This window comes from Apium graveolens, chromosome 6 (assembly GCF_009905375.1).
Source record: "Apium graveolens cultivar Ventura chromosome 6, ASM990537v1, whole genome shotgun sequence".
NCBI lineage: Eukaryota > Viridiplantae > Streptophyta > Magnoliopsida > Apiales > Apiaceae > Apium > Apium graveolens.
The window spans coordinates 69,169,558-69,182,505 of NC_133652.1; the positions used below are offsets into that span (position 1 = coordinate 69,169,558).

At 33.2% G+C, this 12,948-nt stretch overlaps 1 protein-coding gene across 2 annotated transcripts; it reads left to right on the plus strand.

Moving 5' to 3' along the window:
- Nucleotides 1–1,455: 1,455 nt before the first annotated feature.
- On the plus strand, nucleotides 1,456–9,494 carry LOC141668281 (uncharacterized). Of its 2 annotated transcripts, none has more exons than XM_074475097.1 (12): nucleotides 1,456–1,899; nucleotides 2,544–2,770; nucleotides 3,529–3,596; nucleotides 4,121–4,195; nucleotides 4,368–4,711; nucleotides 4,801–4,869; nucleotides 4,957–5,045; nucleotides 6,358–7,827; nucleotides 7,939–8,016; nucleotides 8,123–8,234; nucleotides 9,001–9,051; nucleotides 9,144–9,494. In XM_074475097.1, exons 1-12 carry the CDS (start codon nucleotides 1,600–1,602, stop codon nucleotides 9,192–9,194), a joined length of 2,934 nt encoding a protein of 977 aa, XP_074331198.1. In that variant the 5' UTR covers nucleotides 1,456–1,599; the 3' UTR covers nucleotides 9,195–9,494. The 2 variants fall into 2 exon arrangements, with proteins under 2 accessions (XP_074331198.1, XP_074331199.1); XM_074475098.1 differs by having other exon boundaries at nucleotides 1,632–1,768.
- The last annotated feature ends 3,454 nt before the right edge of the window (nucleotides 9,495–12,948 follow it).

The following is a 12,948-nucleotide window of genomic DNA, read 5'->3' on the forward strand; positions in this document are numbered from 1 at the left end:
GATTAGCAGTTGAAGTTGTTTCCATAATAGCTGATACTCTCTCACTTATGCAAAATTACAAGGCACTTTTATATTTACAATTAACCAACCTATTTTACATATCTTTCTAATAATCAAAATGACTTAGAAACTACTAAAAACTACCAATTCCCCCCGCTATTCTAGTGCACAGAATGTGCTAAATACTTATTCATATAAGCTACCCCTTCAACGGATAAATAACTGACGTTATTCGTTGAAGGCACTAAATGAATCTACTTAGGTGTTTTGGTGAATTATCATCAAGACTACAACATATTCCTAACATTTAAGAGTTTGATGTTTTTATTAGCATTGATGTATGGATTGTGAGACTCAATAATCATAAAGTGAACATGCATACATGATATAAACTATTGATTTTGAGGGATGCACGAGCACTAATGTCAAAAAGTCAAAATTGATGAAATGGATATAATTTAATTCAAAATTGATGTTATTGACCGGAAAATAAACCAATTATTAGTAATAAATTTCTAAAAAAATAAATAGTTCAGTGATAATAAAATTCATTTTCCCTTAATGAAAACATGTATTTTTTTCAATTATGTGTATTACTTTAATTTATTTAATGTTTTTCTACATAGGGCGATTACGGCCCGGTTTGGTTCGGTTTATATACAAAACTGAAACCAAACCTTATAATTGCGATTTTGAAAAAATTCAAACCAACCCGAACCTCGTAATCCAATAAAATCAAATCACTCGATTCAGTTTTATTCGGTTCGATTTAACAAATTTTGGAAGTTTACGACATTTTTTATTAGTGAAGTCGAGAAATAAAATAACATTTCTTCTGTCTTTTTTGGCTAAGCAACATTTTTTATATTTAACTTTACTTCTTACAATTTACATAATTAATATTTTAATTATGTATTCTTTCATTGTAAAGTATATCACTTGTATTAATTGTAAGCGACTAACGTATAATAACATGTTGATCAATTAGTTACAATAATAAATATTCAATGTAAAAGAAATGAAAAAAGTCTTCAACATTATTTTTAAAGGAAAAAAATACACAATCTGTTGAAATGTATGATAAGTTTGTGATTATTTGATGAGATTTAACATAAATGTAGATATTGATTATAGAATATAATTGTTTTACTTTATATAATCATAAATGTAAACCTGTGTGTAATATATATATATATATATATTGTTGTGGTCAGATCGAAAGCGTTTTGGGTTAAGATCAAATCAAAACCAATCCATAACCCGCAGATTTTTAAAGTATTTGAACTGTAACCGTAAACCATATTTTAATTTCGATTTAGGTCACTTAATATCAATTCAATTTATGTGAATTATACAATTTAACCTGAGCCGTGATCGCCACAGTTTCTCTCCCCATTATCAATGCCAAATTACACCGTATATTCTTTAATAAGAAAAATTATTTATATGTTCATCATATATATGGGCTAAACGCAATAAGTAAATAAAAGAGTATGAAGAATATGCATGATGTGAGTACATAATAAAACCCCCAAATTACAAATCCCTGCTTTGTGTTAATCCTGATAGACACCGCCAATTTTGAACCGGACCGTCAACATGTTCGGAACCGCCGGAAAGTCCGGCCGTGGCGGAAAGCGTAAACTCATATCTAACTTCCGTTCCGCCGCTCTTAATCGCCCTTCCGGCCGCAACAACCGCACAGCCACCGCCACTCCTCTAATCACCGCCACGGCTCCGGCGGAGGAGACATACAGTGTCGTTACTGGTAATCCTCTTGACTTCGCTATGATTATTAAGCTTACACCTGACTTTGTTGATGAGATCAAGCGTGCCGAGTCGCAAGGTGGCTCGGCTCGAATCAAATTTCATGCCATTGCTAATAATTCCTCCGGAAACGTAAGTCGTTTTGTTTTCTCGATTATTACTTGTATCCCGGTTATGTTACTTTGGAATCGCAATTTTTAATCTAGTTACGGAGATATATTGCTTATAGTTGCGAATTTGTTTATTGATTCAATGGTTATAGTATGTGGTGTACATTAGTATCGTTTGAACTGTATTTATTGTATTGCATAACATTGATTAGGTAACCACATTGTAGCATACTAGTCAATTTTTATGGCAAAATGTATCAGGTTAGCGAGATTACTAGTGTTTCATCAAGTTAAAAGAAAACCTACAACTAAGTTTGAATGACTTTGCAAGTGCGAACCTACAACAATGTATACTTGTATGCCAAAGTTGATAATTCTTTTGGATCGTCCTGTTGGTTTTTTGACGTATATATCATGTCTAAACAAGCTTATAACCCGTATAAATATAATGCATGTATAGGCATACATAGATTATAACCTGTCTTACACTGTTACTCCTATGTAGGGCAAACATAATTATGATTTGGAATCTTAAAAACTTTGTATAGCTATATGTATAATTATAACCTATGTTGCCCTTTTGCTTGATTGTTATGTCACGGTCTGTAGCAACTCTTTTTTCTACATGGTTTTTGGAACTAGCTATAACAGCATAACTTGTGACAGGTTATTGATGTGGGAGGTAAGGACTTTAGATTTACATGGTCGAAAGAGATGGGAGACCTTTGTGACATATATGAAGAACGCCAAAGTGGTGAAGATGGAAATGGGCTGCTTGTTGAATCTGGGTGTGCTTGGCGAAAGCTGAATGTGCAGCGAGTCTTGGACGAATCTACCAAAAACCGTGTTAAAATGCGTTCGGAGGAAGCTGAGAGGAAGTCTAAATCTCGGAAGTAAGTTTTAAATTTGAAAGTAATATATAACTGTGATGTCGGTACTTAAGTTTGTTGATAGTCACTTAAATTTTGCTTCAGTCAGTTTTGTTTGAAGTATTAGTTGTGGTTTATTCCAGTTCTGGTTATCTTTTGGCTTAGTTTCTTTAGTACAATGTTTTGAGATGAACATGTCGGTGTCATACTTCGCATTCTAAAACATCTTTTGATTCATAAGAAAACCCGTCATTTTAGCTGTATTTGAATTTTAAATATGGAGATGCCTCTACAAGTAGCTGCTCTTAGAGATTGGTTTGTTCAGAGTTTTGACGACTTCATGTTGCATTAATTCTCAATTATAGTTGAGTGAGAGCATCCTTTTGATATCTTCACAACTAGAGTTGTTACGTTTTTTTCCTTATATATATAGGATTGGTAATTTTTTTTATAATCTCTTTAATAGCAGAAAGTCCACATAAGATCATTACTTGTCTAGCTTCTGTGGTTGTTTCTGATGTGTGTATTTATTGGGATTTCATTCAAGCTTGCAGAAACTGAAAAGCAGTCCTCTCCATATGTGTGCATTTGTTAAAAAATAAAAAATAGATGATGCTTCTGCGTGCTTGTTTATTGTGTTGAGATATTCCTGCATATGACTGTTCACATTAATATCACTGCCAGATTGCATTACAAGCTCCTGTTGGAGTTTGTTTCATCCTATGCAAGCATATATGTTGTTTTTCCTTTATAAGCATAAAATTTATTGTGCCTGTTGACAGAGTTACAATTTTGGATAATGGGAGCTCATCAATGAAGAGTCAAATGAAGGCGTTAGCTGCTGCCGAAGGTATGATTTATTTTTTTAATATTCGTCAAGCTTTTAGGTGGGAATTTTGTTTTGCTCTCTTGTGTCTTGACATTTATAATTGATGATCCATGCTTCCGTAATTGTGAATGGGCAAAGAGAGGTGGATCATATTAATGGCAGTCATTTTCCTTTTGCTACAGTTACCATGGGTAAAATTGTAGAACCTTAACCTTTAATTAAATAAATAGAACTCAAGAAGAAAAAATCATCTACATTAATCTGGATTGTGTATAGAGTATAGACTATAGAGTATAGACAGTATTTACCTTGCACATATGTGAACTTGCAGAACTAAAAATTGACTAATGGAACTACATTTTGTCAAAGTCAATCTTCATTGTGAATTTTCTAATGGATCGTGTGCTATCGTATGCTCCTTATAGTTGGATTAATTTTTTCTTTAAGATATGAATGCATAGATGTACACTCGAGATTAAGAAAAGCATCTTTCTACATTACAAATTAAATGTTTGACATGATAAATTTATCATTTCTTGGTGCAGCTACTCCTCGGAAAATGCCTTTGAAACAAAAAATAGAGCCTCCTTGCAGAAAAAGAAAAGATGAACCTCCTCCAGGTAGTTGAGCCTGCTACTAATATTTCAATATTCCTTATGTTCTTCTTTGTGATATGTTTGTGCTAAATGTATGTTGAGCTAAAGCTCGATCAACTTAGCTGTTGTTACGGACACAGGTTAGAGTGGACACAGTTCCTTATAATTCGTGCTATCTTTCTAATTTTTGTTGCAGGTCCACCTAACTCACTTCACAAACATCTGTTCTCTACAAAATTAAAAGGAAGGACCTCATCTCCGCTTCTACCATCTGCTCACGATCAGCCTCATACTTCAGCGTCCCCATTCAGAACTGGAAGTCTTAGTAAAGGCTATGCAAGTATAGAAGGCAATATTCCCATTCAAACAACTAGTAAAGAAAAACCTTCCAGCTCTGAGAAAGGAACGCCCGACAGGGTCATCACCAATGCAGTAGTGGATAAACTGGCTAGCAAAGGGGATTTAGGAGTTAAGCCTACTGACTTGAAGAGTATGCTAATTTTTTTACTGACAGAGAATCCCAGGGGAATGAGCCTTAAGGTAAGCATTTGCAAAATCAGAAGTATAATTTGTTAATTTGATGCAAATAGAATCTTTATCAATTGTGGCCATTATTATCATGTATGCAGGCACTCGAGATATCTGTTGGACAAAACTTCCCCAATGCTGGAAGACAAATTAAGCCCATTATTAAAAAAGTAAGTATTTCAGAATCTTTCTTTAATTTTGGTAGTCTTTAATATTCTTATTATATCTTCATTCTTCTTGTATTTGTTAAACCTCAGATTGCCACTTACCAACCTCCCGGAAGATACATCTTAAAATCAGGAATAGAGCTAGAAAGCTTACAAAAATCCGTGCATCAAACTGGAAGGTATCAGCTATTTCTTAGATTCTTGGGACTTTTTAAGCCCTCCTACATTGCTAAGTTATTGTAAAAAAAATTCACATATATTTACCTGATAATTTCATTTCTTAATACATGTATGTATGCTTTTATATTAGATGAATATATGTTTTATGTACTGGATCGGATGTAGTCGTGCTAACTTATATATCTAGGTTTGTTATGCTGTTGCTGTTAATCCAGTGTTTTCCTATATATAAAGTATATTATTATGGCCCCGAGAAAAAAAAGTATATTATTATGGTATCTTGCTATATATCTACATATATATGTTGATATATATATATATATATTAAGTGTTCTTTTTAATTAAGAGAATATGGCTCATTCCCTGAGATACCAGGGTTCAGCAACAGAACTCACTTTATTCTGTAGAAGAAAGACAGCTGATATAACAGCATTCTGCAGTAGAATACCTATACACAACATTTCTATTTAGAGATACATACTTCAGAGTTTGACAAAATTGAAAATTTTCTCATATTAGATATATATTCGTACACCGCGCGGAACATTACGCTCTGCTGCAGTCTGCAGAACATGGTGTTTTACATGTGGAAAACATTATGCTCTGCTGCAGAACTTGGTGTTTTACATGTGCAAAACACTATGTTCTGCTGCTGAACACGGTGTTTTGTAGAACTTTTCTTATATATTTTCAATGTAAATTATATAGTGTTTGCTGCAGAAATCTGATATTTGAGATACATCTCAGGTTCCTTATTCTCTTTAATTAAATGGTATGAATACACTTCTTCTATATTTTAAGGGTATGCTCTCTTTTAAGTTTTTATTTAAAATTACATTTCTAAACTTGTAACTGTAAAAATAGAGGATGGAACTAGTTGATCCTGTTACATGTTTGATCAATTTTATGGAGAAAAATGGCCTTGCGGTTGACCTCAAAGATTTTACCTGAGGTTATATGGATTTCCAATACAAAAAGTGAATTGCATCTTTGTAATAATAAAACACACTCGCCTGTATTTACTAAAATAACCCGTATGTTTTTTTCTTTTTTATTTTAAGCTTTAGGATTGTAATTGTTACCTGAGGGCGATCTCAGGGCCATCAAGCAATTTTATGTTTATTTTATTAACTTAGCAGGTACAATATTGTAAACTCGTTGGTCATACTCATAGTTATGTAGTAGCAGCTTTCTTTAATAGTATATTTATTACTAACCCAGTGATAAGTCCATATCTTTAGGTTTCTCTTTTTTGGATAAAAATAATTGGTAATGATTGACAATATTTACCTGTCGCACCTACCTTTTCAGTTCACCTGAAAATAATCAACAACGAACATCCGGGCCTGGTGAGAAGTGTGATGACATATATGATCCTGTAAACAATACTTCAGTGAAAACGCATACTCAAAATGCTGAACCTGCAAATCTGAATTTTGTTCCTGGAGAAGTATTAACAGATGCAGAAGAAAATAACATTTCACTTCAGTCACCTGAATATTATCCTGAGAAAAAAGTCTCAGATAATCGTGAAGGGCTGGTAGCTACCTCTAGAAACAGTGGAAGTGACAATGACAGTGAGAGCAGTGATTGTGAAAGTGACAGTGGTAATGATAGCAGAAGCAGAAGTAAAAGTCCTGTTGGAAGTGGGAGTAGCAGTGACAGCGAAAGCGATGCCGCTTCCAATAGTAAGGAGGGATCCGATGAGGAAGTGGATATCATGACCAGTGATGATGACAAACGCCCAAAGGATAATTTGCAAGCTTCTGAACCTGAATTATCCACATCACCAATTTTGTGCAGGCCTGATGGTTTGCGGGTGCAAAATCTGACTAGTGAAAAGGAAGATCTCCATGCTTCTGAAATAATCGAGATTACGGAAAACTCACGTAATTCTGCTCAGGTAGCTGAATTTGATGCATATAATGGATCAGTTTTCAACGATAAAAAAGGTGAACATCCACAAGTGATCAAACCTTTATCAGATGATTGTGCGGTGCCTCAAGGAACTGAATATTATAGAGGAGACTTGCATAGAGAAAGGGATGATTTCAGACATGAACAGTGTGATAGTTCTCAAAGAAAATTAGAAGGAAAATCAAAAAAACGATATTACGAGAAACAATTTGATGATAATGATGTGCAATCAAAAAAAGTAAAAGCAGGAAGTATGACGAGGGTACCAATGCAAATTGAAGATGGGTATAACAATGGAAAAAGGCCAACCAGAAATCCTAGAGATGGTGCTGTGGACCAAAACTTGACACTTACTGACTCACATCACAGGAAACAATCTGAATTGCCTGGAAAGATTATGGAGGTTGATTCTGTTTCAGACTCACATGCGGTGAATCCTTCAAAGGGTAGTAACATATCTGAAGTAGACAGATCCCTTATTGAAAATGGACAAGTTCTAAATCTTAGAATGGAGTCAGAGTTAGAGCTGGGTGAACGTCGTGATCCTTTGCCTGAAGAGACAACTGGAATTAAGAAGCCATCTGATAAAAAAGGTTCCATTAAACAGTCAGAGAATAGACTCACCTCTTTCGATTACTGGAACCCCGATATAAGTAAAGGAAGGCCCGCTGGGAGAACTGGCGTTGATACAATCAACCCTTCATCAGCCGGCCTTAGTGATATATGCAAGGATCCTCCACTACTTGACGGTCGTGTTGGTGGCAAAAATAACAGAGGAACCTTTTTTGACAATAATAAATTTTCATACTGCAAGTATGAGAAGGACAAACCGGAGCTGAAGGGTCCAATTAAGGATCACTCCCAGTATGTAATATAATCAGTCAAATATATATCTTTTGATGCTTGAGTAGTTGAGTTGCACAGTCAATTATGTTTGTCAGCTATATAATAATCTCCTTATTCTTCTGCATATAGGTATATGGAATGCGTGAAAGAGTATCAGGAAAAATATGATAGCTACTTATCTATAAACAAACTATTAGATTCTGAAAGGTACTTCAAGTCTCAACTCCCTACTCTTGAAATTTTTTGGGTGAGTTACTTTTTCCTTTGTTAGTCTTGTTACTAATGCATTTTATGCTCAAATTTAAATGCTTAGGAATGAGTTCCTGAAATTTGGAAGGGATCTTGAAGCTGCGAAGGAAAAAGATATGATTAAATATTATAGCATCCTGGAGGAATTAAAGGAATCTTATCGCCAGTGTGGAACGGTACCTTCTACTTTTCCTCATTAGATGTGTTTTCATAGCGGTCATGGATGTGCTACAAATAATTGAAAAATATTTATGTTTTCTTTTTCTTTCCGTTCGTTCTTATGATTCTGCATTTATGTCCTGCACATGACCTTTGCTTTCCGTTCGTTCTTATGATTCTGCATTTATGTCCTGCACATGACCTTAACACCAGAATGAATGCTCCCATTTGAACATCAGTTTCCAGTTGAATTTTAATAATGGCACACTTAATATGCCATTCACCTTAATGCATGTTCAACTATGAGAGATATGGTTAATGTTATTTAAGTTATAATTGTTAAGTAGAAAAAATCACCGTCTAACTTGTGCAAACTGAATTACTAAAAGTATTATTATTATATAAAACTTGTTAACTAGGAAATAGAGTTGTTATACTTTTCAGTAAAAAATTTCTATAATTATATGTGTGGGTTTTTTTTACACCTCACTTCGGTGAGGCGAGCCTTGCCTTGCTCCTAGGCTCCGCAGGACCCTTTACTCCTCAAATAACACCGGATATGGCACATTTTAGTTGAGAAAAGTTAAGTTGGATCCATAACTTTCGATCAATTAGTAATATGGTATTCCTCTGATAGAAATAGTTTTGTTTAGGCTTCAACTAAAGTACAATGCAAGTACACATATTATTCTCTTTACTCAATGAAAGATTGACTGCTGGTTTGCTGGGTTTTGTTTAGTTTTTAATGTATTATTAACTCGTATTAAAACTTTATTTATGCAGAGACACAAGAGACTAAAGAAAGTATATCTTGTGCTTCACAAAGAATTAAAGGTTGGTACCCTTCCATTTTTTTTAGAATTTCTAATATGATATTATTATTTCCTCTTATTTTTCTTATTACTGCTAAATGTATGTGTTCACAGAGCTTAAAGGAGGTGATTAAAGACTATGTTAATCATTGTCCAGAAGCTTAATGCCATTTCGTGCTTTGCACGAAGTCGTGTTATAGTATATCTCTGCTAGTGCTTGCACAGAGTCGTGAAGGAGATAAAATATGCAAGTGAAATGGGTCTGAAAGAGGACTTTCACTCTATTTCATCAGGATGGAGTTTGAGGTAGCAAACAATTAAAGTTTCTCTGTGCAAAGATGGAAGTTCAATTTTTGTAAGTAGGTTGCAGAATTATGTTGTATAGGTATACAATATTACTCTTAAGTTCCATTCTTTGTTACTCTTAAGTTCCATTCTTTGTTAATTCTGTTTAGCTTTACTGTATTTTTTTTTTGTAGTTCTATTTGGCATTTTATGTAAACTATAATGACCTATTTGAGTAATCGAGATATCGTTACTTTTGAAACAGAAGTTTGTTGCGGCAATTCAAAGTATGTTTCCTAATGTGTTGTTTTTACGGTATGTATTTAAAATATAATTATTAAATTAACGAACAATTTCAGTGTTCAGTTACTCATTTATTTTTATGTAATGTAAATTATAATCTATCTTTGAAGTATATACTGCCTTTTTATTATTGTTTTAGAAATAGCAAGTTAAGTTTTATATAATCTTCTCTCCCAGTGTTTACCAACTCCAGCACAGAACTTCTAATCGGCTCTCCCTGAAGAATGGGTTGATGAGTCTGATTTCTTAGCTAGGTAGTGCTCTAGCATATCTTCTTCATCATCTGCAGAAAGCCAACAATCTTGTAAAACTCGACTGGGAGAGGACATACATTTGGATTTGGTAATAAATTTACTGTTAGGATCAACTTCCAAGTCATCATCATTTAAGTCAATATCTTCGTCGTCGTCTTCCTCCGAATCTTCAGTAATTGCTGCTGCACATTTCTGCAGATAAAACACTTAAACTAGCTTTAAGTGCAATTTTGCTATGAAGCTAAATATGTTTCAGAATACCTCTCATCTACCCACCACAGTTTGTACATGCCAAATATAATATATAGACACGAGATTGTTTAATCGTAGCTGTTCACTGGATAGAAATTTATAGCAAGAGTAAAGAAAACTCACTAAAGAATTGTAATCATTCTAACCAAAGGACAGAAGAGTGTGCAAGATAACACTGTTAGTTGGTGCTCAATAGCCTACATTAGAGCTATACGCATCTAGAATGCTCATACCAGATATTAATCATCCTTGTTACAAGTTCAAAATGATATGCCTGAATGATTTAGTCTACTAATTCAAAGATCATCACTGCTGTATCACTAACAGAAACTATCTTATAATTCTTTGCATCATGTTTCATCATACATGTTAGTAAATCCTCTTGAAATTTAGACAATCACAGAATCATATTAAGTTCTCTGAAATTGTTTTCCAAAATGCAGAAATATTTGGAGTCAATGGACAATAATATAATAGCTGCATAATGCCTGTTTCTTAATAACATTGATGTTTAACTTAATATCAAATCAACCGGTTTGTTAAATTCAAATTTGAGTCACTAAAATAATTTATACAAGTTTTTTAGTTAATATCTATTTTGTAAATAACTAAAAAAAACAAGGTATTAGAGGACTTCTTTTTTTTGTCGGGACTATCTATACTATACTATACTAACCGGAATGAGGTATAATTTGTAGTTTGGTTGACCCCTCATTTTGATTATCCATTTACATCACGACCGTCGGATCTTCATCATCAAATAATCAGGTCGTTAGATCCACATACTAAAAAAATACACTCCACAAATTCTCGGGTTCGAATCCCATCAACAACAAACATTTATATTATTATTTATATCTATAAATATACATATAAGTTCTCAGGTTCGAATCCCGTTAACAACAAACATTTATATTATTATTTTTATAAGAATACATATAAATTTTCAGGTTCAAAAGTCACCGAGAACAAATATTTACATTATTATTTATGAATAAGATCTCATCAATTATATATTTTTTATACTATTTGAAATTAACTTGAAATTATACACAATAAAATTATAATTATATAATCATTATTTAGTATTTTAATACTTATATAGAATTCTAATAAAATAATAGAATATAGAAAGAAAAAAAATATTAATAAAGACCTGTGCATCGCACGGGTCGTAAGCTAGTATTATATTATAATAGACGAAACATTAAAAGTTTGGTAGTTGTACTGAAATTACTTAATTACCCTTATTTAATTATTTAATTCTAATTACTACTCCGTCGATCAATTCCAATTCTAATTGATATTAAAGTCAACTTCCTGATTTACCAATTTCAATTCTATTTTATATCGAATTATATATCATTATAATTTATATTAAATTCAACTTCTTCTACTAATTTAAATTTTAATTCATATCGAGTTTAATATTATTATAACTTATTACTTCGGGCTAAATTAAATTTAAACAGACTAAATATAATTTTTAAGATTTAGTTGATATATATAATGTGACTCGGGTCAAGATAAAATAATAATACTATCAATCCCCCTAAAAATTATACTAATGAACTTGGATAAACAAAATAATATATATATTTTATTTTAATCGTAGGTAACCCGCAGCCGCTACCCGTGCGCACTGGGTAAACCTTACGGGTTCACGCAATAGTGTGCAGAGCACGTGAACCAAGATAAACCACATTTAAGCGACATACTCTGACTCTGGAGAAATGCTAGTCCCTTAACAATATAACAAGAATTACAAAAGGGGGGTTGAATGGAATTCTTGAAACTTTTTATGAAATAAAAATGTTCTAACTCGAATATATATATAAGTGTGAATTGATTAGCACAATGCGGAATAGTTACTTAAATGAATCAAAACACAAGTAATTAAAAACGAGAGTCTTTAAAAACTTTCTGGTGGATTTGAATGATTCCACCAGAGATATATAATATATATCGAGAGAACTCTGTGTGCAAAAAGCTCACAGCTGCTTACAAATATTGAACAACTAAGAATGCAGAGAAATGCTAAGAATTCTGCTTACAAATGTTTCTCTGCTTGTATCTCAGATTATTCCTTAGTTGCTACTTCTTGGTTTATATATCACCAAGATTACAAAGTAATGAGACGTGATAATAAAACAAAAACTATCTAGTATATTACAATGCTACTTTATTACTCTATTCCAGCATCTTTGAATATCTTCATAATAGCATGAAAATGGCAATGCTTCTTTGTTCTCGAAAATCCAGTTGAGTAGGTTACCACATTCCATTTGCATCCACTCGACGCATGTGACTGTGTTGTCACTGTCAACAGATATTTGAATTCTTTATCCGTCGGGTTCATGATCATCCATCGAGTTACTGATCATCCGTCGGGTTGTTGATCATCCGTCGAATTCATTGTTGTTTATCCGTCGGGTAGCAATCAGGCACTTGACTTCATTTTACTTATGCAGATTTACAAGACACCATCTATGTACAATTAATCAACCTATTCTGCATATCTAATTAAAGTCAACATGACTCAAATACTACTACATATTCTAAAGAATGTGTATGCAGAAATGTGCTACAGACTTATTGTTACATAAGCTACTCACTCGATGGATAATAAGTCATCATCCGTCAGGACTATATTGAATCATCTGTCGGGACTATAAACCTTATCCGTCGAGTGCTACATAATTTCACTAAGTAAAATCTACCAAGGTGTTTTGTTCATGAAATCATCAAGTACACAACATATACACAGCAATCTCCCCCAATTTATGTCTACTGGAATTGTAGCCATAAATTAAGAGATACTTGAT